At 52.9% G+C, this 21,641-nt stretch overlaps 1 protein-coding gene across 5 annotated transcripts in view; it reads left to right on the forward strand.

Annotated features, from left to right (window-relative positions):
• The first annotated feature begins 344 nt into the window (after positions 1 to 344).
• The window catches only part of GPSM1 (G protein signaling modulator 1), a 73,029-nt gene continuing 51,732 nt past the window's right edge, over positions 345 to 21,641 (forward strand). For 2 of the 5 annotated variants that reach the window (XR_004780081.2, XR_004780083.2), the window contains exon 1: positions 843 to 962. Coding sequence is in view for 2 of the 5 variants with exons in the window: in XM_050714584.1 (XP_050570541.1) it covers positions 19,589 to 19,758 (170 nt within the window). In the remaining 3 variants the exon portion in view is untranslated. Of the gene's footprint in view, positions 362 to 800; positions 963 to 19,060; positions 19,759 to 21,641 lie in introns of those variants that run through there. The other 3 variants (XM_050714586.1, XM_035555264.1, XM_050714584.1) reach the window with 3 other exon arrangements.

Consider the following 21,641-nt stretch of genomic DNA (forward strand, 5'->3'; position numbering starts at 1 on the left):
ACGGCTGACGGGACTGCAGAGCGAGCTGCTGGAACCCGCCGAAAGCCACAATTTATGCCTGCACTTCTTTGGGGAGTCTGCGACGATAATGATGTTTAATTTGGTGTTGCTGGATAAGCAGCACTCATTTACAGGCAGGCTCCTGCCGAGCGATCAGCTCACGAACCTAGAGGAACGTTGCAGGCTGTGGAAAACAGTGGGAGACGCATGCAGCATTTGAAGTGCCCTGCATCCAGCTCTGGACACCTGAGAGACAATAAATAAAAGAGGTGCCAGCGTCCAACGGGACAGCTGCCGTGGACTGGAGGGAAACATCCCTTTTCCGAGCGTGTTCCTCGCCGCCACAGGTCCTGGCTGCTTGGTCGGTGGCTCCTGGCGGCGGGTGCTGGTGTCAGGCTGCCGGGGGGCTGCTGGTGCACCCCTGCTGCTGGCGTGGCTGCAGCTGGGCCAGGTCCCGGTGCTCCTCCAGGTGCAGGCACTTGGTGCTGGGAGCAGAGCCTCAGCTGAGCGAGCCGGGAGAGGTTTTACAGCGGAGCCGAGCGGCTGGAGGCAGGATGGTTTGTTCCTGCACCAAGCCCTTTGTGCAGGAGCCGTGCCTGCGCCTCGACGTGGGCACCGGGGGCAGGCGGGCACCCCAGGGTGAGGGCACCCCAGGGGAGCTGCTTCGCTCCGGGGCCAGCGGCGGCTCCCGGGGCGGCGGCAGCGCGGAGCCCCGCGGCCGGGCCGGAGGAGGAGGAGGAGGAGGAGGAGGAAGGGCCGCTGCCCGCCCGGGGCTGACATCAGCCGGAGGAGGGGCCTGCCCGCGAGTTTCTTTGCTCGGCGCATCACTTCCCGCCGCTGCCATACTCCGGTGCCCGGTCCCGGGCTGCGGCGGGGCCGGGGCCGGTGCTGGTGCCGGTGCCCATGGCGTGCCTGCCCGCCGCCGACAGCCCGGGCTCCGCCGCCCGCCGGCTCTACTCGAGGTGAGCGGGGCCGGGCCGGGGGCTGGGGAGCGGGGCCCCGGCAGGATCGGTCCCCGCCCGCCGCCTCCGGAGCCTCCCGGGCGGTCCCGGGACCCAGCAGCCCCCCGCCGGGAGCAGCGGAGGGGAGGGGAAGGGTAGGAGCCTCCTCCCGGGAAGGGAGAGGGCCGCTGCACCCGGGAGGAGCGGGGTGAAAGGCGCCGGGACGTGGCGCTCCCCCCGTGGGGTGGCTCCAGCCTAGTTCCTAGGACGGGGGGGGGCTGAGGATACTGGGGGGGAGCCGGGGTTTGCCTCGGCACCAGCCCGGAGCCATCGGCACCATGTGCTGAGGATGCTGAGACCTCGCCTGTGCTGGGCGTTTTTGTATGGGAGGCTCTCAGTCGCACTGCAGAGACTTTAAGGCTCAGCTTTAAAATTGGGCGCTACACAGATTTGTGCAAGGCTGGAGAAAATAGCTTCAGGCTCTCTGGGGCTTATGCAAATACCAGGGCTTGGCTCTCCTTTTCGTCCAGGTCAAAAAATCAAAAAGTCTGAGCAGGAGGCGATTTGAGGCCCAGCAGTGTTGCTTGGAGTGTTGTTGTTTATTCTGTTATAGCCTCGTTGTGTTTTATTTCCCCTCTAGTAGTCACAAGTGGGGGTAACGCAGTGTTTGGATGGGAGGGGGATACTCGTACTGCATGCAATATAGTAGTTTTCCATCAATTCACTTTCTCTGCTTTGCAATTATTAGAAAAGCAGCTAGTAGGATGTCTGGTTCCAAGTATTGGTTCATTAGGGAAGCAGGTGTTTTCTGGTGTGTCAGCTCCTGGGGAAAACGAAAAGTCAATGCGGCTAAAGCCGTTGGTCTGCCTGCCCTGGCAGCGCAGGAGCTGCAGAGAAATGCACTGGCTTTTCATCAGGCTTGATCTCTTTTCTTTTTTTTTTTTTTTGTTGTTTCTTCTTGAAAACTTTTTGGGGAATTGACTTGTCATTTTTGGGGTGGAAATCCTGGTGGGGGGCTGTGTACCCCCCTGTGGGCCTGTCCTGCACCGTAGGCAGCGCTGCCAGCTGTGCAGAGGAGCCGTGGGGAATGTGACTTGGTGACTTCGTCTGGGCAGCTCCTGCAGCGCTCTGCAGGCCTTGGAAATGTGTGCCAGTGGAGCCTGTGCTGCCAACTGGGGTTGTAACTCTGTAAGTTTCTCTGTAGCTTCACTTGCATTGCCCTGTAGAAACGTCTAGCTTGGAATAAATGACTCTAAGCTCTGTCTGGCAGTAGGCACGTCTGGGGTGACAGAAGCTCGGGTGACTCCTCAGGTAGTAAAGCTATAATGACTACTATCAAATAGTATCAAAGTCTCTCTCCATGTGTGTTTATTTTCCCTCGGAGCAGTAACTCTGTTTTAAGACCTGCAGTGGGCCCCTGTGTGGGCAGGGGCTGCCAGACCCCTCGGCCAGGGAGAGGAAGAGGGCTGGGCTGGAAAGAAGCGTGCAGTGAAATGGGAGCGTTTGGGGCCTGCTGGCAACATGGAGCTCTCTGGTCACACCCCACAAACCTGAGCTGAGCAAGCATGGACGTAAGCCTGGGCTGGTGCTTTACTTTCTGTGGCGTTTTAGGCTGATGCTAATCTACGTGTGTCCAGTTCAGCTGTGTGTGACCTCTGAGGACTTCAGTTGGACAGAAAGTGGACTGAGAGGCCCATGAAATGCCTGCTTGCAGCAAGTGTCATCCTCTTCTCCACAGCTGCAGAGGATCTTGCTTGTCTTTTTGTGCTGGCTGGCCTCAACGGGTGGGAAGTGGCCAGCACCAAACCCATAAAATGATTCCCTAGGACCGTGGTTCCTGAGAGTTGTGTATGTCAAGGCAGGGCGAGCCTGCTGCTGGCCAGGGAGCTCTGCTGGATTTGGCCATTTGCTTTTTAAAGTTTCCCTGGAGATATCTGAGTCTGGGAGTGAAATGTATAAATCCAGCATGAAAATCTCAGATAAAAACGTGCCTCATTCATTCCTCCTTCCTTGGTGTCCCCCCCCAGGCCTCCCCTTCTCTTCCCTTGCTCTGTTCTCTTGCGGTGCCGTGCATTCAGGGGAGCTGCTGGCTGCTGTAATGTTTACGAACTTCTCTTGATTGTGCTGTAAACAGTTTCCATCTCGCTCATTAAAGTCACTTCAGTGGGTACCTGACCTGAATGTGCGCTGGGCAATTAGAGTGCTCTCTGAGAGCACTGGGGATCTTTCTAGAGAAGGTGACTTTCTCCTGTTCTGCTGGGAAACTGAGGTGGAGGAGTTGTCGGCTTTCTGCTGCTGAGGGCAGCGAGAGAGGGCATAACTCGGCACAGGGTTAAGACAGGATAAGCCTGTGTTTACAAGGCAAATTGTGGGAAAAACTCCACCACTAGGGTGGACTCTGCTCTGGAACAGTTCCTGTTCATTTTGCATAGGTGTCCAAGGAATCACAACACCCTGGCATCCTCCAGTCACTTTCTGGGTGCTAGTACTTGTTAACTTCCACAACTTTAGAAGATTGGAGTTTATATAATATTAAAAGCAATGTTGTGTTCTGTTCATTCAAAAGAAAAAAAAGTTGTGCATTGCTTTCTTTTAAGATATAATTGAATACCACCTCTTAGAAAGAAGACAAATATTTTGTCTGCCTACCTGCAGAGACAAAAATTAGCACCTCTGGCAGCACGACTTCTGGCGTTCGTTGGGAATTTTCCTGAACGTTCATATGAATAAGCCTTCTGTTGATAATTACTGGCTCTCTATTAACTTGGGCTGGGTTTGAGCAGCGTTGTGGTGACAAAAAGCTTGGTGCCCCGCTGGAAATCCTCTGAGTGTGAAGGTAGGAGGGCTGTTGGGTCGCAGGAGGATGGCAGGGTGGTTTGCTTCTTCTGCAGGATGGGGAAGGGACTTGGGTGGACTCGCTGCGGGTACTGCTGTGCTGCTGGCAGCAGCTACTGCAGCCCCTGGAAGTCGGTGATGGAAATATTGGGGCTCGGGAGAGGGAGCACACCTTGTGCTGGTGGCTGGCTGAGCACCTGGGTGCCTGCCGGAGGTGTCAGCTGCTGTGGCTGCATGCCCATGGCCCAAAGGCCGCAGTGCCCATGTCCCGGAACAGCGGTGGTGCGAGTGGTGTGACTGGATGGGGTTTTGTGGAGTGGGGATGAGTCGGTGTATCAGTGAAAATGTGCTGCTTTGCACCAGCAGGAAACTGGGAATGGCCCTTTCTTGTCCCTTGAGTATGTAGATCTATCTTGAAACTGCTTATTACATTTGAGAATGTATTTCTTTTTGTGTCTAAAACAGCAATTTTTCTTCTGTAGGCCTATGCAGTTGGTCTGATTTAGGCAGAGAGATGTTCTTAAACAGAAACAAAAAAAAAAAACAAAACAGGACAAACACTTCTAAAATAGCTGTGCTGCATAATAGGTGACATGGACAAAAATTCCCTGGTAGCTTAGTGTGCAGTAGTGGTTTTGTTGACATCTGTTTGGGACAGTTTCGAACAACTTGCTCGTAGTTCCAGCATTTATGAGCGGTGTGCTCATCCCAGAGCAAAGCCCAGCAGAACATTTGTCAACCCGCTGCCATTCCAGCCTCAGGCTGCGAGTTGGTGTCTGGGTGTCACGCAGGTTGCCCCAGGGCCTTGGCCATCCCATTCGATTGTCCCATGTCCCACCTTGTGGGACGTAGGGAAAGACATCTCCTCACCTGTATGTGTTTTGGGAAGGGGAGGTACCTGATATCTGTACAGTGCCTAGCATGCCGTGGTCTTTGTCTTCTGACCTCTAGGTGCTGCTGCAATACAACCGATTGTCTCGGGGGAGTTAATTTGATGTGTGTGCACATACAAGTCACGATCCTGTGCTGCTCTTCCCCATGCTGTGCTTGCTGACAGACCCTGTGCTTCCTGTCTTGACACCCTGTGAAGCCCGTTCCGCCATCAGAGGAACATTTACACTGTATTTGGCCACCCCAGGGCCTGGGTGTGGGTTTGAAGGGAGGCAGCTTTTGACCCTTCCACCCTGGGATGCTGCAGCGAGAGCAAGTGGCACTGCCCGTGGCTGTAAGCAGGAGGCTGGGGGAGTGGTAAGGGTGGTGAAGGTCTTTGGGGTCCGTGGTGCTAACAGCCCCTTGCCACCAGGTTGCAGGTGGATCGCAGTGCCCAGGTGCTGCGATTTGCTTGTCTAATGAGGGAGTCCTGCTCTGGCTCCTGCTGGATCCAGGGCTGGTCGGAGCTTTGGGTGGCGTCTGCACCACTGCCTGCTTATGAAAATCTTCTCGGGTGTAATTAGTTTCTGTTTTCCTGGTGGACATAACTAATTGGGGATCTGTTGCCTATTATTTGTGAAGTAACTGAGGGAAGCAGTGCCTATTGCACCAAAGGATGAGAACCCTTTATGAAGGCTGAGAGAGCTATTTGTTGTTAGAGTGATTTAAAAAATCCTTTGTGGGTATTCCTCTGAACCATGACTGCTCTGGTGACGACAGCAGAGACTCGGCTGTGATGGGAGACCAGAAATATCTGGGCGAGGGAGACAGGAGCTGGCTGCGCAGCTCGGTTTGCATTCCCCTTCTCCAGGTCAGTGATGAGAATGTCCCAGACACTGGATTTATTCCTGATCTTACATAAAACAGCTTTGTTAGTGCACCGTAGCTACATGCAGTTTGTGCTCTCCCTAGAGTAAACACGGGCATGTCTGAAGCCTCGTCGCCTGTACTCTCATGTTCTAGCCCTGCTTTGTGCTCCCTGCTGCCTTGCCTCCACTCCAGCAGATCTGGCTGATCAGAGAACATAAACTGCATCTTTTTGTGCTGGTGTGGCTGCTTTTTTGCCGTTTTGTATCTTTGCACTTCTGGTGATGTCCAGGCTTGCATTCAGCCTTGCCTGAAGAGCGAGTCTGAGCTGTCAGGCCTTACTCTGCGAGGAGCCACCAGCAGCACGTTTCTTCAATTTGGGGGCTGTCTTATTTATATCCTGATGCTGTTCTGCCGTAAGAACAGCTTTGTCTCCAAATTGCTGCTTGAGTGTACTTTGTCTCCCCCCTCCCAGGCCAGCTGCATGTGTCACTGATGGGCCAGCCCAGCGCCCAGAACCCGAAGCCACTTCCCTGTTCCCAAACACGCTGACCGAAGCCGTGCAACACAAACACCGCCTGGGCACGCAGGCTGCGGAGCCCGACCACAAAGCGGGGCTGCTGAATTCTGGGCCTGGGCTATTTATATATCATCAGTGGGAGAGCTTTCCATTCACCGAGCTGCTCTCTCCGTTAGGATACTTTTAATTAAACATTACTTGAGGGAGCCAATTTTTCTAACTGGCTGAGAATTTAAGTGGTGTAAGCGGGATTTTTTTCCTTCTCCTGCTGAAAGCTGAAGGAAGTAGGAGGAATCTTGTTGGCAGGCTACCTGCAGAGGCCACATCTGTCGTCCAGCGCGGCGAGCTGGCAGCGTAAGGCAGGGGACACCCCGCCGAGGAGGTGGGAGGGAGGCGCAGCTGCTGGCTGAGCAATGCCTGGCGGCGTTGTGCAACTACCTAGGGAAGGAAGTGAAAATTTATCATTACAATGCAGTTTCAAGGGTGATATGAAATGAGCGAGTTGCGCTGCAACGCTGCTTAACTGACATCTGCTGGGGTGGAAGGCCAGGGCTAGTGAGGGCACCTCACTCAACCCCAGGAGTGGGGCCAATGCAGGCTCTTCCTAGAGCTGAGTGTTTGAGGCACTGCACCGAGCCCTCCACGTGGGTAGTCAAACTCCAAACTGGTGTCACGGCCTGATCCTGCATGTGCCTGGCTGATTCCTGTCCCATGCAAGCATGGAAATGGAGGAGCAAGCACGTGCGGAGGTGTCTCATTAATACCCGATTGTTTTTCCTTATTGTTTTCACTGAAATAAAAAGGCCCTGTCAGGGAGCAAAGCCATAGACACTGGAGCAATAGCACAAAACCTGAATGAATTACTTGGAAGGCAGTGCTACTATCTAGTTGCTACTGTCAGGGTAGAAATAAATAGCTCAAGTCTTCTATTCCCAGTTTTCTTCCAGGATTTTGTCCGAGGAAGATAGGCACTGGAACCACAGGCCTTTGCTTTCTGACTCTCAGCTACATCATTCATAATCTCAAGAAGCTTCGTCTGCTTCTGTGAGCCAGGAGGTCTGTGCAGCTGCTACGCCTGCAGGGATTTCAGCCATCTGATTGTCTTGTCTCCCTTTGTGCTCTCCTATTGCTCTTTGCGTTCCTCTGGAGCAGCCAGGTTCATTGCGTGGCTCTTCTCTAGGAGTTTGTTGTAAATGCACCTCTGCTCCAGATGCTGCAGGAGAAACGTATTTCCCCCATTTTAAGGCTGTTTTCTTAATCTGTGTTCATACTACTGACGTACCTCGGTGTAGGAGCCATTTCATGTTGAGCCCTGGCTCCACCCGAAAGCAGCTGTTCTGTCTTGGAAGCTGCTTTGAAAAACGTATGGATAAAACTTCGTGTTGTCAGTTGATCTATGCTGTTTGCTCCCTGAGCTGCAGAAAATGCCGGCTGCGTTATGCCCCTGGGAAGCAGCTCTGAACATGCGCCGTGCCGGGCTCCTCGCCTGCCCTGGGGACCCAGCTCTGCTCCCCTCCCCTGCTCTGGCTGCCGAGGGGCAGATGCAGAGGGCTGGTGCCTGGGCAGAGCATTGTCCCCGAGCCCCCTTCCTGGGTGCTGTGCTGAGCTCGCTGCGGACATGGCTCCTGCGGCTGGTCCGTGATGAGGCCTGGGGCAATCACTTGATTTGCTGCCTGCCTGGTGCTTGTGCACAGCTGGGACGGGCGAGTGGCCTGTGCGTGCGTGCAGTGGAGTTTCCCCATGCATTGATTAAAAAATCTACCTGTGCCAATTCCAGGTAGAAAGGAGGGGTTTGCTGTGCGTGTTTACAGGCGAAATTGAGGGGTTTGCTTCGTTATTCTGTCAGAATACGTTCCCTTAGCGTCCTCGACACCCCTGGGGTTTTTGCTGACCGCTGGGCTCTATCTGTTCTTCGAGTATCCCGGCTGCTTTCCTGTGATCTGCGCTACCAAGATGGAGTGCCCAAAGAATAACCTCGTCTGCGAAGCCTCCGTTCATGCCTGAGGAGAGCTGGAAAATGTCAATTAATATTCATCTCTGTGGCTATTTGTTAATTACTGTTGTTCATGGTTTGTATTACGGTGCTGCCGAACGTCCCACGCTGCTGTACCCGACTGAGCGGATCCTCGAAGGGTTACATCCGTTCCGGGCACTGAGTGCTTAGTGAACATTAGTATTTTATTGCAGCCTTGCTGGGAAATGCTGTTCCTGTTTTCAAGGGTGAGAAGTTGTACATCCTTCGGGGTGAAAGCAAATATAGGTGGCAGAGCTGGGAACTGAGTGTCCTGACTCCCACTCCTTTCCTTTGGTGCTTCCTTACCCACGTCAACGAGGTTAACTGGGAACTGGAGACTTTGGGTTCGTTTTAGTGAGCTGTGCAGGCACAGCACTCGTAATGCACGACATTACAATGGTGCTACTGTTCTGCTTAATGCGGGAGGGAGCGAGACGTCGTTCAGAAATTCAGCAGCTGGGGAATTAAAGCCCAGGCTCTGCCTGTTTGCGAGGTGTGCCCCACAGATGTGGTGGGGATGCTGCAACCCACGGGCCAGGGAGAGGAAAGGAGTAGCCTGGGTGGCCGGGGGGGGGGGGTCTGGATTTGGGTTCTCAGGGCAACCAGGCATCAGCTGGGAGAAGGCAGGCAAACATTCCCGGGCTGTTGGAGTGCTCAGGGACTCGTGCTTCTGTGTAGTTAGCTATCTCACCAGCTCCAAGAAGAGAGCAGTTAATTTTAAAAGAGACGCAGTCAGAGAAAAATCTTTCCTATAAGAAAATCACCTGCGAGTTAAATCACCCGGGAACCGAGTGGAGTTCCTGGGTGTCCTGGCTGCATGGGGCTTGTCTTTGGGATGTTGTGAAAGGTGGAAAGAGAAAACTACACACCCCTGTTCCTGCAGCTGGGAGGAAGCTTCTGGGATGGGCACCGGCTGCTGGTGCTCTGGGAAGGGTCCCTTCCCTGCTGTGCTCTCACTGGGCTCCTGTAAAGTTATCGCAGCTCACGCTGTGCCAGAAACCAACCCCTTTCTAGGCAGCTCCCTGCTGCAGAGATCTGTGCCGAGAGAAGGGCACTGGCGAGCGTATCCTGCTGCAAAACACAGAGGCCGTCGGATCCGCCTTGTTCACTGGCCAAGCTTTCTGCAGCATGAAAGCAGAAATACAAACCACCAGTGACTAAATGAATGAAAATCTCAAGCACCGTATGCAAAGTGTGGTTCTCTTCCCTTTCTGACAAAAAAATCCCCTCCGATTTCAGGGAGGAGCGGCTTGCTTAGGAAGCTCAGGGCCAGCCGAGGCGGGTGAAAAGGGACTTCCATGTTTAATGCAGATGAATGTCCTGGAATTGTGAGAGTCCTGTGTGTGCCTCGAGGCGTTTCCTGGCCTGTTTGTCTCACTGAGTGTCTGAGCCCCTGCCCCATCTAACTAATAAAACAGACGAGTTCACTGCAGCCAGAATTTTAAGGCTGCAGCCCTTGGCCAGCTCCTGTATCGACGGCATCCATTAGGGCTGTAATCCAGGGAGCTGCCAGCAGGAAAGAGGTGACTGAAGCATGTGGTTTGATGCTTTGCTGGGTAAGGGCACTGGAGAAAGGGAGGCTGTCACGTTATCTGCATGCATCCCTTTCAAGTGCACCCCTGGGAGTGTAAACAGCGAGAATATGCCATCTGTGGCTGTGTTCGACAGGGAGCTCCGATTGTGTGATACTTGAGTATCACACAGGAGTGAAATGGTTGAAAATACCCAGTTTTTCCTCTGCTGTTGTGGAGGAAAATGAAAACTCACTCAGCAAAATGTGTTTCCTTCAATAAATCTATTTTTTGGTGTTGGTGTTTCTGGCAGAAACTTGTCATCAGTCATGCCCCTGACTCGCAGCACTTTGCGGGGCTGGGTGAACGATGGGCACTGGGAAAAGCAAGCCCGTGAAACCTGTGCAGGTGTCTGGGACCGGCCTGGCGTGGAGGGGTCCTGTTGTGCTGGTGGGGCTGCTGCCTGCGGGAAGCAGGATCAGGGCCACATGCTGCTGGCGTCCTCTGCTTCGGGCTCTGTGTCCCTGCTGTCTGTGACCGGGGCTGGCCCCAGCACCCGAATGTGAAGCCAAAGGTGGTGTCGTAAGGATGAGGAGCGGAGAAAGCTGTTGCATGACCTGTCCCTGGCTCCCCCACACTGACCACTTGATGTTCTGCTGGGGCAGAAATCTGTTTCTGAGGGACCTGATCCGTGGGACATCAGGGAGTCCTTTCAGGTCCGCTGAAACAGGATCAGGCCCCAGCTGTGTCTGGAGAAGCTCTGTGCCTGTGTGCAGAGGGCAGAGCTCACCTGCTGAGGGCCGGGGTGGCTACGCTGCCAGCAGCCTTGGGAAGGGGAGGAAGGAGAAGCTGTACAGTCCTGGCTCCAAACGAGAACTGAGTCATCTGTCGAGGCTGTCAGCTCCCTCCCAGAGCTGGTTGCCTGAGGCTAATGTGGCACAGAGACAGGAGATGTAAATATATATATATATACATGGGAGAGAAAAGTAACAGCTCAAAACATGTGATTGGAATTTAAAAAAAAAAAAAAAAAAAAAAACGAATTACCAATTAAAGCCATGTGTGCTGGAGGATGTAACTGCTCCTGAAAGGCTCTTGGAGGCTGGTTGTACAGCACGAATGCAGCCGTTCTGTAGTGCCCTGCGTTAAAACAGGCAGACTTCTCCAGCACGCGAACCCTGGGGGAAGTGGAGGTGTTCCCGTGTGTCAGCAGCCTCCAGGGTTAAGGTGAGGAGCTGTCTTGGGTTAAGGTAAGGAGCTGTCTCGTCGCCTGTCTCGCCCTCCCTGTCGCTGCTGCCTGCGCTCCTGAAGCATGTCTCAGCACAGCCTGCTGGCGTGCCCTGTCTGCATTTCCCTGGAAGATGAAGATGTCTCCGTGCAGGAGCAGAGATTTTTCTGAAGACGTGCATTATTCAAGAGTCAGTATAAAATGAGCTCCCTAGCTTTGGATGTGTGTAACCCTGGTGCTATCTTCTTTCCTCCTTTAGCAGTGGTGGGGAGAGGGAGCAGCGAATTCTTTCAGTGCCACAGCACAGCCTGCACTCTGCACAGCCCTTACAGCACCTGTCAGGTTGCAACAAGGAGCCATCCTAAACCTAAAACAGGTCCGTGGAGAGGTTTCCACAGCCTGTTCCTCATTCTGTCTCAGCTGTGGGCTTCTGTCAGCAGGTAATAATGGTAGAACATTAAACCTATGGCTTCATCCTTCCTACGTGCGTGGTAACAAATGCTGTGCAGGGCGTACTGTGCTGTGGCAGGGAAGGTGAGGGTGTGAAAGAAATATGAGGGAGGGAGAAAAAGGAACTGGAAGTTAAAACAATGAAGAGCATGGCCTTAGGAAGCTTGGTTTGGAAGGGGGGCACTTTCCCATGGGAATTGTTCTGCCTCCCCCCAGCAGGCATGGCTGTAGGCAAGGTACAGCTCTGTGGCTGGATGCAGCAGTGACAGAGCATCCCTGTAAGCTGCAGAGCTGCTCCTGCTCTGAGCTGGTTTTCTGAAGAACATGACCAGTGGTTTACCCTTCAGAAAACCTTCTCTAACTTAGATTTCTTCAGTGATGGAGCAGCCAGAGCTGCTGCCAGGGCAGCGCGCAGACCCTTGGTAGTCTTGCTGCAAGCTCCTGGCTGGGGTGCTGGCCGTGCTGCGCCCAAAATCAAACATCCCATCAGGGCTGCCCTGGGCAGGATGCGTGATTGCCTGGCAATGCTGCTTGTACTGGGTCTGGTGTAGTCTTGAGAGCCATCCTTGTTAGAGGGCATGGGTTATTTGGTGTCTCTGCTCCGTGCTCTAGAACCCACCCCTGGCACCCTAGGGGTGGGAGAGCAGCTGCTGTGGCGTAACAGGAGTCGTTGTGTTGGGATGGGAGAGAGGTGCTGAGTTTTGGAGGAGTCTTGGGCACTTCACTGGAGTTGGATGTGCTGCAGTCTTTTACTCTGTGAGGAAAACAGAGAAGGCTTTCTGGCATAGAAATAAAACCTTAAAAATATAACTATTTATTTTAAATACGATGCTTCATCCTTTTCTTTCTCTTACCCAAGGCTCAATTCCAAGGAACACAAAAAGGACATCATCTTTTTGTATTTGTTCATAATTTTTGCAGTTTGCTTAAAAACCAAATCATTGTATGGACTAACACATGATTTTGTGCTAGCAATGGGGAAATTACTAGGGAAAGTAATAATGTTCTTGCCATATCCTGGGAGACTTTCCAAGAAACAAACCCTTTATACAAATTCCTGCTATGGAAGAACAGTACCAGAGTCTATCTCACAGCTGCAGAGACGTACCATGCTTTGCTCTATGAGGCCGACTCATGCAGCAAGGCATGCTTGCCTGCTGTTCACATGGGATTTACACACCGATATCGCCATGTCGGAGTAAAACCTCACGCAGTGCCATGTCTGGGTACGAGTGGGGACTTGTCTCCATATGCTTGGTCCGTGCAGTTGTTCGTTGTGGTGGACCCAAGCGTTCCCAGGGTAGGTGTTATCTGCGAAGTCGCACCAGGACAGAAGTGCTGAGAATTCTGGAAAATGCAGCGGAGGACTAAGCCATATGATCCTCTGGAAGGAGGAAAACCAGCTTGCAGGATGCTGGAGCTCCAGGGTTTCCCACAGAGCCAGCAGACGCCCGACACGCTGTGCTGCATGGTGCTAGACAGTGGGTCTGTTCTCTGATTAGCAGAGCAGAGCATAATTCTCACCTTGCATGTGAACTGCGTGGCCGCCTGGGAATCCTGCCACACTCTGATTTATGGGCTTGCAGATTAATCTGATGGCATGTGCAGATTCTCTATAATGTCACGAAGAACCCAGAAGCACTTTTGCTGCTGTTGTGCGGAGTCTGGGTTTGCACAGAGGAGCTGCACAAACTGACTTGAGATGCCGGCAAGGGCTGTGCAGCTGATATCTGAGCTCTCAGGGGACCTCCATTTCCTGGTTTTTCAGCCGTGTGGAACATTGTGTTTAGGAAATCCAGAGGGGTGCCCTGGGGCTCTGAAACTGCCAGGGGGAGCAGCAGCAACCCGTGCCTGAGCATGGAGTTTACAAGGCAGCTCTCCAAGTGTACACGTGTCTAGGTTAACTTTGAATATTCAGCACCCCAGAAATTTTCAGGGGGATCTTGACAATGCTTTCAACAGCCCTTGGAGCACGAGACAGCTGCAGAAGAGCAGCGTAGAATTGGTACAACCTGCTCTGCTGCAGCCTGGCCAAGGAAGATCTGTCCTGCTGGGGTTCTCTGGCCTGGTGTTACCCTCTTCGTTGCCTTTACCTGGGGAAGTCTGAAAAAAGGAATTGTCACCTGTTTGAGTTCACTGGACTTGATCCCTCTGTTCCCGCTGATGGCTTCTCAGCGAGCTCTGCAGACTGTAAAGGACGGCCAGGCTCCTGCTGTTCCTGCTGCTGAGAGCACATCCAGGCCCCTTTCAAGTGTGAGCGGTGCTCCGAGGCCTCTCGGTGAGCTGCGATCGCTCAGCACCTCCCTGGTTTGATGCCTGGGTGGCCCAGGAGCACGGCACCGGTGGCGTGTGCCTTGCGAAGGGTCCCGAAGGCGTGAAATGCTTGGCTGGGGGCTAAGGGAAGCAGACGAGCCAGGAAGGGAACAGCACCAGCTCGGCTGTAGGGTGCTGAGGAGCCAGTGGGAAAACTGTGGCGTGAACTTCGTTACCGTTGCCTTGTGCCCCACATCACGATGATCTGTTTGCCCTGCCGTGGGTCTGTGGGCAGGAGCGGGGCAGTAAGGGCGTGCAGCCCCTGGGTGCTGGCGCTGGGTGGATGCGGGGCAGGTTCAGGATGAGGCCTTCTGCATGGAGAGGGATGGGGCGCCAGGCAGAGGGGGCTTCCTTTGTCAGGCAGGGGTTAACCATGCTGCGTCCCTGCCCTTGCTGGGACTTGGCAGCATCTCGTCAATGTGCAGTTGTTTTCCTGCCAGGGTCGATGCTCCGAGGCAGGAGAAATTGGCAGCTGGAGGGAGGAAGGAGAAGGGGGGCTGCAGCTGAGGGGCCTTCCAGGCAGCTCAGGCTGAGAAAGGGCTTGGGCCTGTGGCCTCCATGTTTCTGGGGAAACCAGGCTGATTTCCTTGGCTTCAGAAAGCTTCAGAAAAGTGGTCTGGGGTGTGGAGGATAGGAAGTCTCCAAAGGCCCCTCGGCCTGTGTGGCTGCGTGGTGCTGCTGGGGTGGCTCTGTGAGGTGGAGCTCTGTGGGCTTGAGCTGGCGGGGGGGGGGGGGGGGGGCAGGAATTAGGTGCAGGGCTGGGCACTGCTTCAGAATTTGGAAAAATAGCCCCCCTGAACCAGAATCCAGCCGTTTTCAGTAACAAATCTGGTGTGAATGTGCCCTGTATGCTTGTGGGTGAAAGGAGGTGAACAGCACCAGAAAAACAGTGTCAAGTTGGTCAGCTGCCTTCGGTGTATGGCTGCTGGTGAGTCAACTGCTTGTAAACATATTTGTTTTCCTGACACGCATCGTAATTGTAACTCCGGGTGTGTTGTAGCAGGAGCAGTGCGGATTTAAATCAGAGCACACACTTCAGCGAGAGGATGTGTGTGTGACCTAGCTGCCAAAGTAACGCTGTAATGAAAAGCCATTCAGGCTGCACGTCCTCTGTTGCCCTCTGGTTTCTGGAAGTGACTGAGGGAAATAGCACTTCGCTTCTGGTGAAATCATCCCAGGAGTGTTGTTTCACTGCTGCGTGATGGATTAATTTCATTGAGGGCCCCAGCAGCGTACAAGCAAGCAGAATGCTCTTGCAGAACTTGGGAAGTTTTCCTTGTGCTGAAATCAGTGAGTTCATTTGAAGGATTTAGAAGGATGAGAAGGATTCGTTCTCACTTCTTGAAAGCGAATTCTCTTGCACAGTCCCTCTTCTGAGGCATCTTGATCAGTTCATATGTTTTCCTGGATTTGTTCAGTTTGGGAGTCAGAACATGCTTTAATGAATTATTTTCCAAACTGATATCTCCTTAATCTTCATTTCCCTAGATCCTGGGAAGTTTTTACATCTTGTATAAGTGCTTTGAATCTGGGTATCAAGTGAAACTGTTTACCAGGATGAGCTGAAATTCACATTTACATCTTAATGGTAACCTTAATTTATGGGTTCCTGTCCATCCTCTACAGCTGACTTACTGCGGACAAGTTCCTTGTTGGATTTTGGCTTCCTTTTGCACAAAACGGATAACATTTTATGAAAGCACAGTGGTAACTATTTTGGAGTCCTTTGGTCAAAAAGTCTCTACACGTACAAGTTCAGCATCATAAGTGCTTAACAAAACGCTACTAAAACAGCAAATAAATCCCACGTGCCTTCAGGTCTCACTGTCCCTATGAACCAAAGCCCCAGAGGAAATCATTCCACATGGCCCTGGCTGCACAAGACCCTACACGTGACCCCCTGGGGAGCTGTGTGAGCAGGGGAGCGCTGGCTGACTTCTGCTTTTAAGCAGGTGGCAGAAGTTTGAATTTGAATTTCTGACAATGACACAGCTTGTCGGAGCCATTATGACTTGAAATGGGGTTGTATTCAGCTCTGCTAATAAGAGGGTAAATGCAACTAAATACAGCTGTCTTCCTCGCTGTCATTTGGTATTTATTAGCAAATATGCAGTGGAATTGAATCCCTTGTAAGTACTCTGTAGCTAATGGTAGATAGCAATTAACTGAAATGAGTACTGTTGAGCGCTGACGCTACCGTCAGCGAGTGGAAGAGGAGATGTGGAGCCAGCACGCAGGCCCAGCAGCTTCCAGAACACCCTGTAGTTTTCCCCTCTGGATTCTCTTGTTTCATGCCTTTATCAAGACTGCAGTGAAAATCACTTCATCCTGGCACTCCCAGGAGCTCCAGCTCGAACAAATGTTTTTCAGGCAGCAGTAAGTATATGGATGTCTGCATATTTCAGTTCGGGGGTCACTGGAAGGACCCACTGCTGTGCTACTGCTGGTTGGGAAACCAGCATCTGCGTGTGCTTTTGGACACCCTGCTTCTACCAAAGGCAGTTCTAGTCAGGCTCCTTTCATGTATCTTGGTTTGTTTGTCACCTTTCTTGTCATCCTGTGTTTGATATGCTGCCTGGTGGGGAAACTGCTTGTTGGGGGGGATTGGTGCTGGGGCTGTGGGGGAAGCAAGGGGCTGTGAGTGCCCGGTCTGGCTTACAGTGCTGGCCGAGGCTAAACAGGTACAAACTCACCATGAATAAATTCAGGCAGTGCATCTGGAGGCTCTGAAATAGCTTTCCTATGTAAGGAAGTCCACGAAGAGGAGTCAGAGCCTCTGGTGAGCGCAGTGCATGGGACAGGCAGGAGCTGGCCCATGGGGGATGCGAGCAGCCTGCAGCATGTCCCGGTGCAGGGAGTGTGTCCCCTGGGGAGCTGAGCAGCTCACCTGGCCGTGCAGTCTTCAGCTGAAGCTGTGTGACCACTGGGGAAGGAAACTACTGAAGGGGAGCGATTCCCAGCTTGATTACTTTCTTTAGGGTTGTGCTGCCAGTTAATTATTGAAATGCATGTTTAATTAGTTTAGCCAGTGAATGCACACTTGCACTGAGCACCTGATAAATACAGTTCCTTTCTGATTGCAAAAAATGTTTAATTTCCCCTGTCATCAGGGTTTGAAATTACATCTATTTTCATGTAAAATTCAATCAGATTGCAAGTAAGATGCTAAAATCTGTTGGATCACTACTTTGTAGCAATAGAAGTAAGTTTTGACTAAGGAGGTTTTTACTGCTGTTGTTTTGTGGTGTTTTTTTGTGCTTTTTTCTTGAGTTTTCTTTTTACTCCTTACCTCCTGTCTTAAGAGTTTCCTCTTTTCTTCTTTTTTTCCTTCTTGACTTAACTACAGCAGCTCTGGTTGGGAATGAGTTCTGCAGTTGCCCCCACTAATATGAATCAAATATGTATAAACATCTCTATTTTCTTTAACAAGGCAGTTTCACCTTGTAGGAAAAGGTCTTCTTGCCCCACGAGCTAGGCAGCGCTTTCATTACACAAGTTTTCTGCCTCCTGGACGATCTGCTCCAGTACTGAAGGCAGCAGATGGCACTCTCCTAGCCCTGTCTCGGGTTATTTTCCATGTACTTGATGGATTCCCTGTTGGCAGGGTAGGTGCCGTGAGCAAGACGGTCCAAGCAAGGCGGCCCCGAGCGGGTGATGAGGAGGTTTGAGCGAGAAGGGTTGAGCTGCCGATCACTCTGTGGTTTCCCCTTTTTCCGCCCGTGTTCTGCCTGGGGCGGACGTGGGGCTGCGGCGCAGCCCTGAGAGCTGGGACGTGGCTGCAGCAGCAGCCGTGAGCCTCGGGTCTGCAGCAGCCGGTGACCCTGCAGAATGGCTCGTGGCTAAAAGAAACATGCAGGGTTGTTTTCTAAGCTAGAGGGCGAGTGTGACGTCCATGCAGTGTTGTTTTCTTGGAATGCTTGGCAAGGGAGATGCAAAGATTTGGGGAGAGCAGGGTATTGGGAGGTCAAACTGTAACTCCAAGCCTTTAAACACGTGCTGTGAGTAGTGTTTCCCCTCTGGGGACCTGTATCATCACAGAAGTCCTATATATAGTGCTGTTTTGACAGCAGTCACGGTGATTGTTGTTAATAGCACTAATAGCACCTCGTGCCATTTGCTTTGTTTCTAACTTGGCAGTGTTCTCAGCATCCCCAGCACTCCTGGGACCCTCGCTGCCTTCTCTGTATTGCTGTGTCGCTCGAAATTATTTGCTGCATAAGAGTCCTTGTGTCTTGGCTGCGCACCTTTTGTAAAGGAATGTTTTTTTTGCTCTCTAATTCTTTCAGTAGCTTCCAAGGCAGCCACAAGGCAATCGGTGCTACGCGCTGTCGTTAGCTGCTATCTGGCAGTGATGAATGACCCTGGGAAATCTCGTTAAGGCAATATCAGCCCTTCCTGGTCGTCTCGGCTCCCTCTGCCTTCAGATCATGGTTACCCTTTAAAGAAGAAGGGAAGGAGGAGGGAGGGTGGCCCTGCGTGTGCTGCATTGCCACCGCACGGCGCAGGGTCACCCTTCCCTGCCTCGTGCGTGTCGCATCTGTGAAATTCGCAGCTGCCGCCTTGATGGGGGCCGAGTCCTCTGCCAGCGTTATGCCATTCACTCATTCCCCTGGCAGAATGCTGTGCAGATTGCCTAACTCGTTTGTGGCCAAACATTAGGCTTATATTTCGCCTCCCACTGCTTTTCTTACGTTACGACTGGTATCTTTAACGCTTTATTCTTACCTGGCCAGACTTGGCGTGGTCTGTCCGCTCCGTGCATTCAGACAAGCCTTTTGCTCTGCTTGGTGTGCTCCTGTTGTGGTCTGGGACCTGTGCACCTGGGGGGGACGTCGGAGCCTCCTGGCTGCCTGTGGTGGGCCTGGAGTCTGGGTGGGAGTCCCACCAGTGCCTGGAAATCCTGCACAGATCTGCGTGGGTGGTTTGCACAGACCTAGGGCAACGCCTATGAGCAGGGGCCGCTCCAAGCGAGCTTTATTTTCCTTCAATTTTTCTCTCCCATATCTTTGTTCAAAGCCCCAGCTGGGGACACGCTGCTCTGTTACCTGCAAGGTTGTGTGTGGTGGGGGAATTGCATTTTCAAGCCTCGGCATCGTGGCTGTGGCAGTAAGAAAAGCAGCTCGTGTTCTGCAGTGTGTCTTCTGAGCCACGCCATATGGCCGAGCCCAGCACCTTCAGCTTGTCGGCAGGGATTTGCTGGCTCAGGAGGGAGTGAATCTTCTTTCCTGGTATTAAGGCGTGAGTAGAAGTGCTTGCTGAGGTGGTGCAGGCCCAGGCGTGTCGCCTGTGTGTCAGCAGAAGAGAAACTTAATACCTTGGGTGGGGTGGGGGGGGGACAGAAGGCTGTGCCTGCCCAGGTGGGGAAGCTTTGGAGCCCGGTTCAATGGGCAGGCGTGTGCTCCGTGCATCTGCCTCTCGCAGACTGGGGACAAGCGGGAACTGCTTGGATCGTTTGTGGACTTTGCGGAGCTTCTTTGGGGTCTGCCGAGCTAACGTGTGCTTCTGCCCAAGGATGACCCTGCTCCGGAGCAGCCCTGAGCTCTCCTGATGAGGAGAGGCGTCTCGTGGCAGCAGCCCTTCTGCTGCAGCCAGAGCAAGGAGGCACCAGCAGGAGCAGCCGCTGCAACCACAGAGGTGAAGAGCTTTGGGAAGAGGTTGGTTCAGAAAGGAGGGAGATGCATGCCTTTGACCCTGACCATCTCGTGGGCTCACCCAGAGCCCTTTTTCTTCTTTGGGAAGTGCTGAAAATACGTGAATAAGCCAAGACACTTGTTTCTGGAGTTTTAGCTGTGGACTCACCTCTCTGGTACCTGAAGCCAACAGATGACAAAGGATTTCTCAGTGGGAAGAGGACAGTGCTTTCTCTAGGTCTTTTGAAATAAAAGCAACGCTCCTTTTTCCCCTTCCCTTTCACGGGTAGCATACAGGGGAGAAAAAGAAGTGTCCCATATAAACGCAGTTCAGGATTCTAGCAGCTTACTAGTAACATTGCCCAAGTGGATGGAGTGAAAACTGGAGAGCAGCGCGCGTCGTACGAACATGAAGATGCCGTCAGCATCTTCCAAACCCCAGGTCTCACCTGGGAACTTAACAGCAAGAGCTGTCTGCAAAATTGTGCCTAGCAGACCTCAGCCCCGCTGCTTCCTTCTGCCAGTGGGCTTGGAGCTGTGGGTGTACGTTCAGAAAATGCGCAACCTGCAGAAGAAGAGGTAGGAGAGGGCTCAGGTGCTTCCTGTGGGAGGAAGTGGGGCTCTGACTCGAGGCTGGCTCTGCTCACGGCTTTCCTTTGCCAGGGTCTGGCAAGATGGGTTCAGTTTGGCTCGCTTGCTCAGCGGATTCCTGTCTTCTGCCCAAATTGCCCTTCTTGTCCCTTCCTAGAGACAGCTGAGCCGTGGCCACCAGAAGCTGTTGCGTGCGGAGCGATTTGGTGTGCTTGCGTTTGTTGCTGAACCTTGAGCTGCCTCCTCTGCCCTTCGTGTTGTTTCTGAGCACTGCTAAGCCTGTGGTGACTGAATTGCACGTAAAGGTGCTTCCTGGAGCTAGCCCTGGCTGTGGGGCCTGGAGGATGTGGGAAGGGCAGGTGGGTTTTACGAGTGGGTTGTGTTTCCAGTTATAACCGCTGTCCCCAGCTCTTGTCCCTTCGCATGGCAGCGGAGGCTTGGCTGAGGGTGACGCGGGGAAAAAGCCGCCTCTCCCCTCCCCTTGCTTGCTCAGGTCCCAGGCTGAGCCGTGATGTTAATCGGGTAAGTCAGATGCTCTGCAGAGCAGCCTGGCCAAGGACAAACGGATTGCGGTTCCAGGCTGCGTGCGCTGGGGGCCGTGTCACCGCGCTGTGCCGGAGCGGTGACGGTGGGAGCCCCAGGGAGGCACCCAGGGAGCGCACGCGTGTGTGTGCGCGTGTCAGTGCACGAGCTTCCCTTCTGGTGACGCTTCCCCTGGTAAAAGGTAGTCAGAACATGATGCTGATCCTGGAGCACATGGCCGGGCTGTGTTGCCGTGGGGCTTTTTGTGTGACCATTGCTATCCAGATCGCATTAAAAATTTGGTGTGTACGTGGCTGCGATGCTATGAATCAGGCAAACTGAGCTCCAGCTCGGTTTTTAGGCTGTTTACAGCTGGTGAACTCAGTCTCTCAAGGAGAACCTGGTTATTGGGAAGAACTTTGTTTGTTGAAATGTGGAATTAAATGAAATGTGCTTCTCTGTCTGTGGTCTTTTAACTGGACCCCAACGTTAGATCCCATGATAGCAGCTCATTCCCCCATTTCAAGTCCTTTCAAGATTAATCTCTGCTCAGTTTCTTGAATTTAGTTTTGCTGATTTGAGTATAAGGTGTTCTCTGCCTTTCTCCAGGCCCACACCTTCTTTCAGCCGTTTGGGAAATATCGGCAGGTACCTGTCAATAGCTGGTGATGACACCAGGTGTCTGCTCTGATGATCTGCAGGCCACAGAAGTGCCTTAAACTGATGGGAGTTTGGTGCGATCCCCAAACGGGCCCCTCTAATTCAACTCGCTGTAGCAAAAGCTTGTTCTTCGTTTTCATGTGGCCTGGCAAGAGGATCGGTAGAGAGGAGCTGAACATTTTTAGTTTCAACAGTCGACGCTTTTCTTTTTCCTATATCAAAGGGGAGTCAGGCAGGGCCTGATGCTGCACTGGCACTGCCAGCAGCCTTCTCACGTGAGTAAAGGTGCTGCTGACCTGGGCAGAAGATGCTGGAGCACAGTCCTGGAGCAGGAGGAGCTCTGCCCCGAAGCCCCTGTGTGTGAGGGGTGTGTGGTGGCAGGTTGTGTCCTCGGGGAGAGAGCCGGGGTGGTTGCAAGGGTGGCTCTGGGGGAGGCATCTTCAAGGGCTCAGTGGGAAACTGCTGCAGGAGGCATCGGGGCCGCTGCCATCGCAGCGAGGGCGAGCGCGTCGTTCTCTTGGGCTGCATACCACGATCGAGCTTCCTGCGGTGCTCTTTCACTGCGAGGAGAGCAGGATAAAAACCTCCTTTGGATGTTTGTCATCTTCTGTCTGACCCTTGCTTTCTGACTCCGGACAAGTGAGCTGTAATTTTTGTGAGCAGCTGTCTGCCTCCGACCTCTGTGGGTT

The sequence above is a fragment of the Cygnus atratus genome, chromosome 19 (assembly GCF_013377495.2).
Source record: "Cygnus atratus isolate AKBS03 ecotype Queensland, Australia chromosome 19, CAtr_DNAZoo_HiC_assembly, whole genome shotgun sequence".
NCBI classification, from domain to species: Eukaryota; Metazoa; Chordata; class Aves; order Anseriformes; family Anatidae; genus Cygnus; species Cygnus atratus.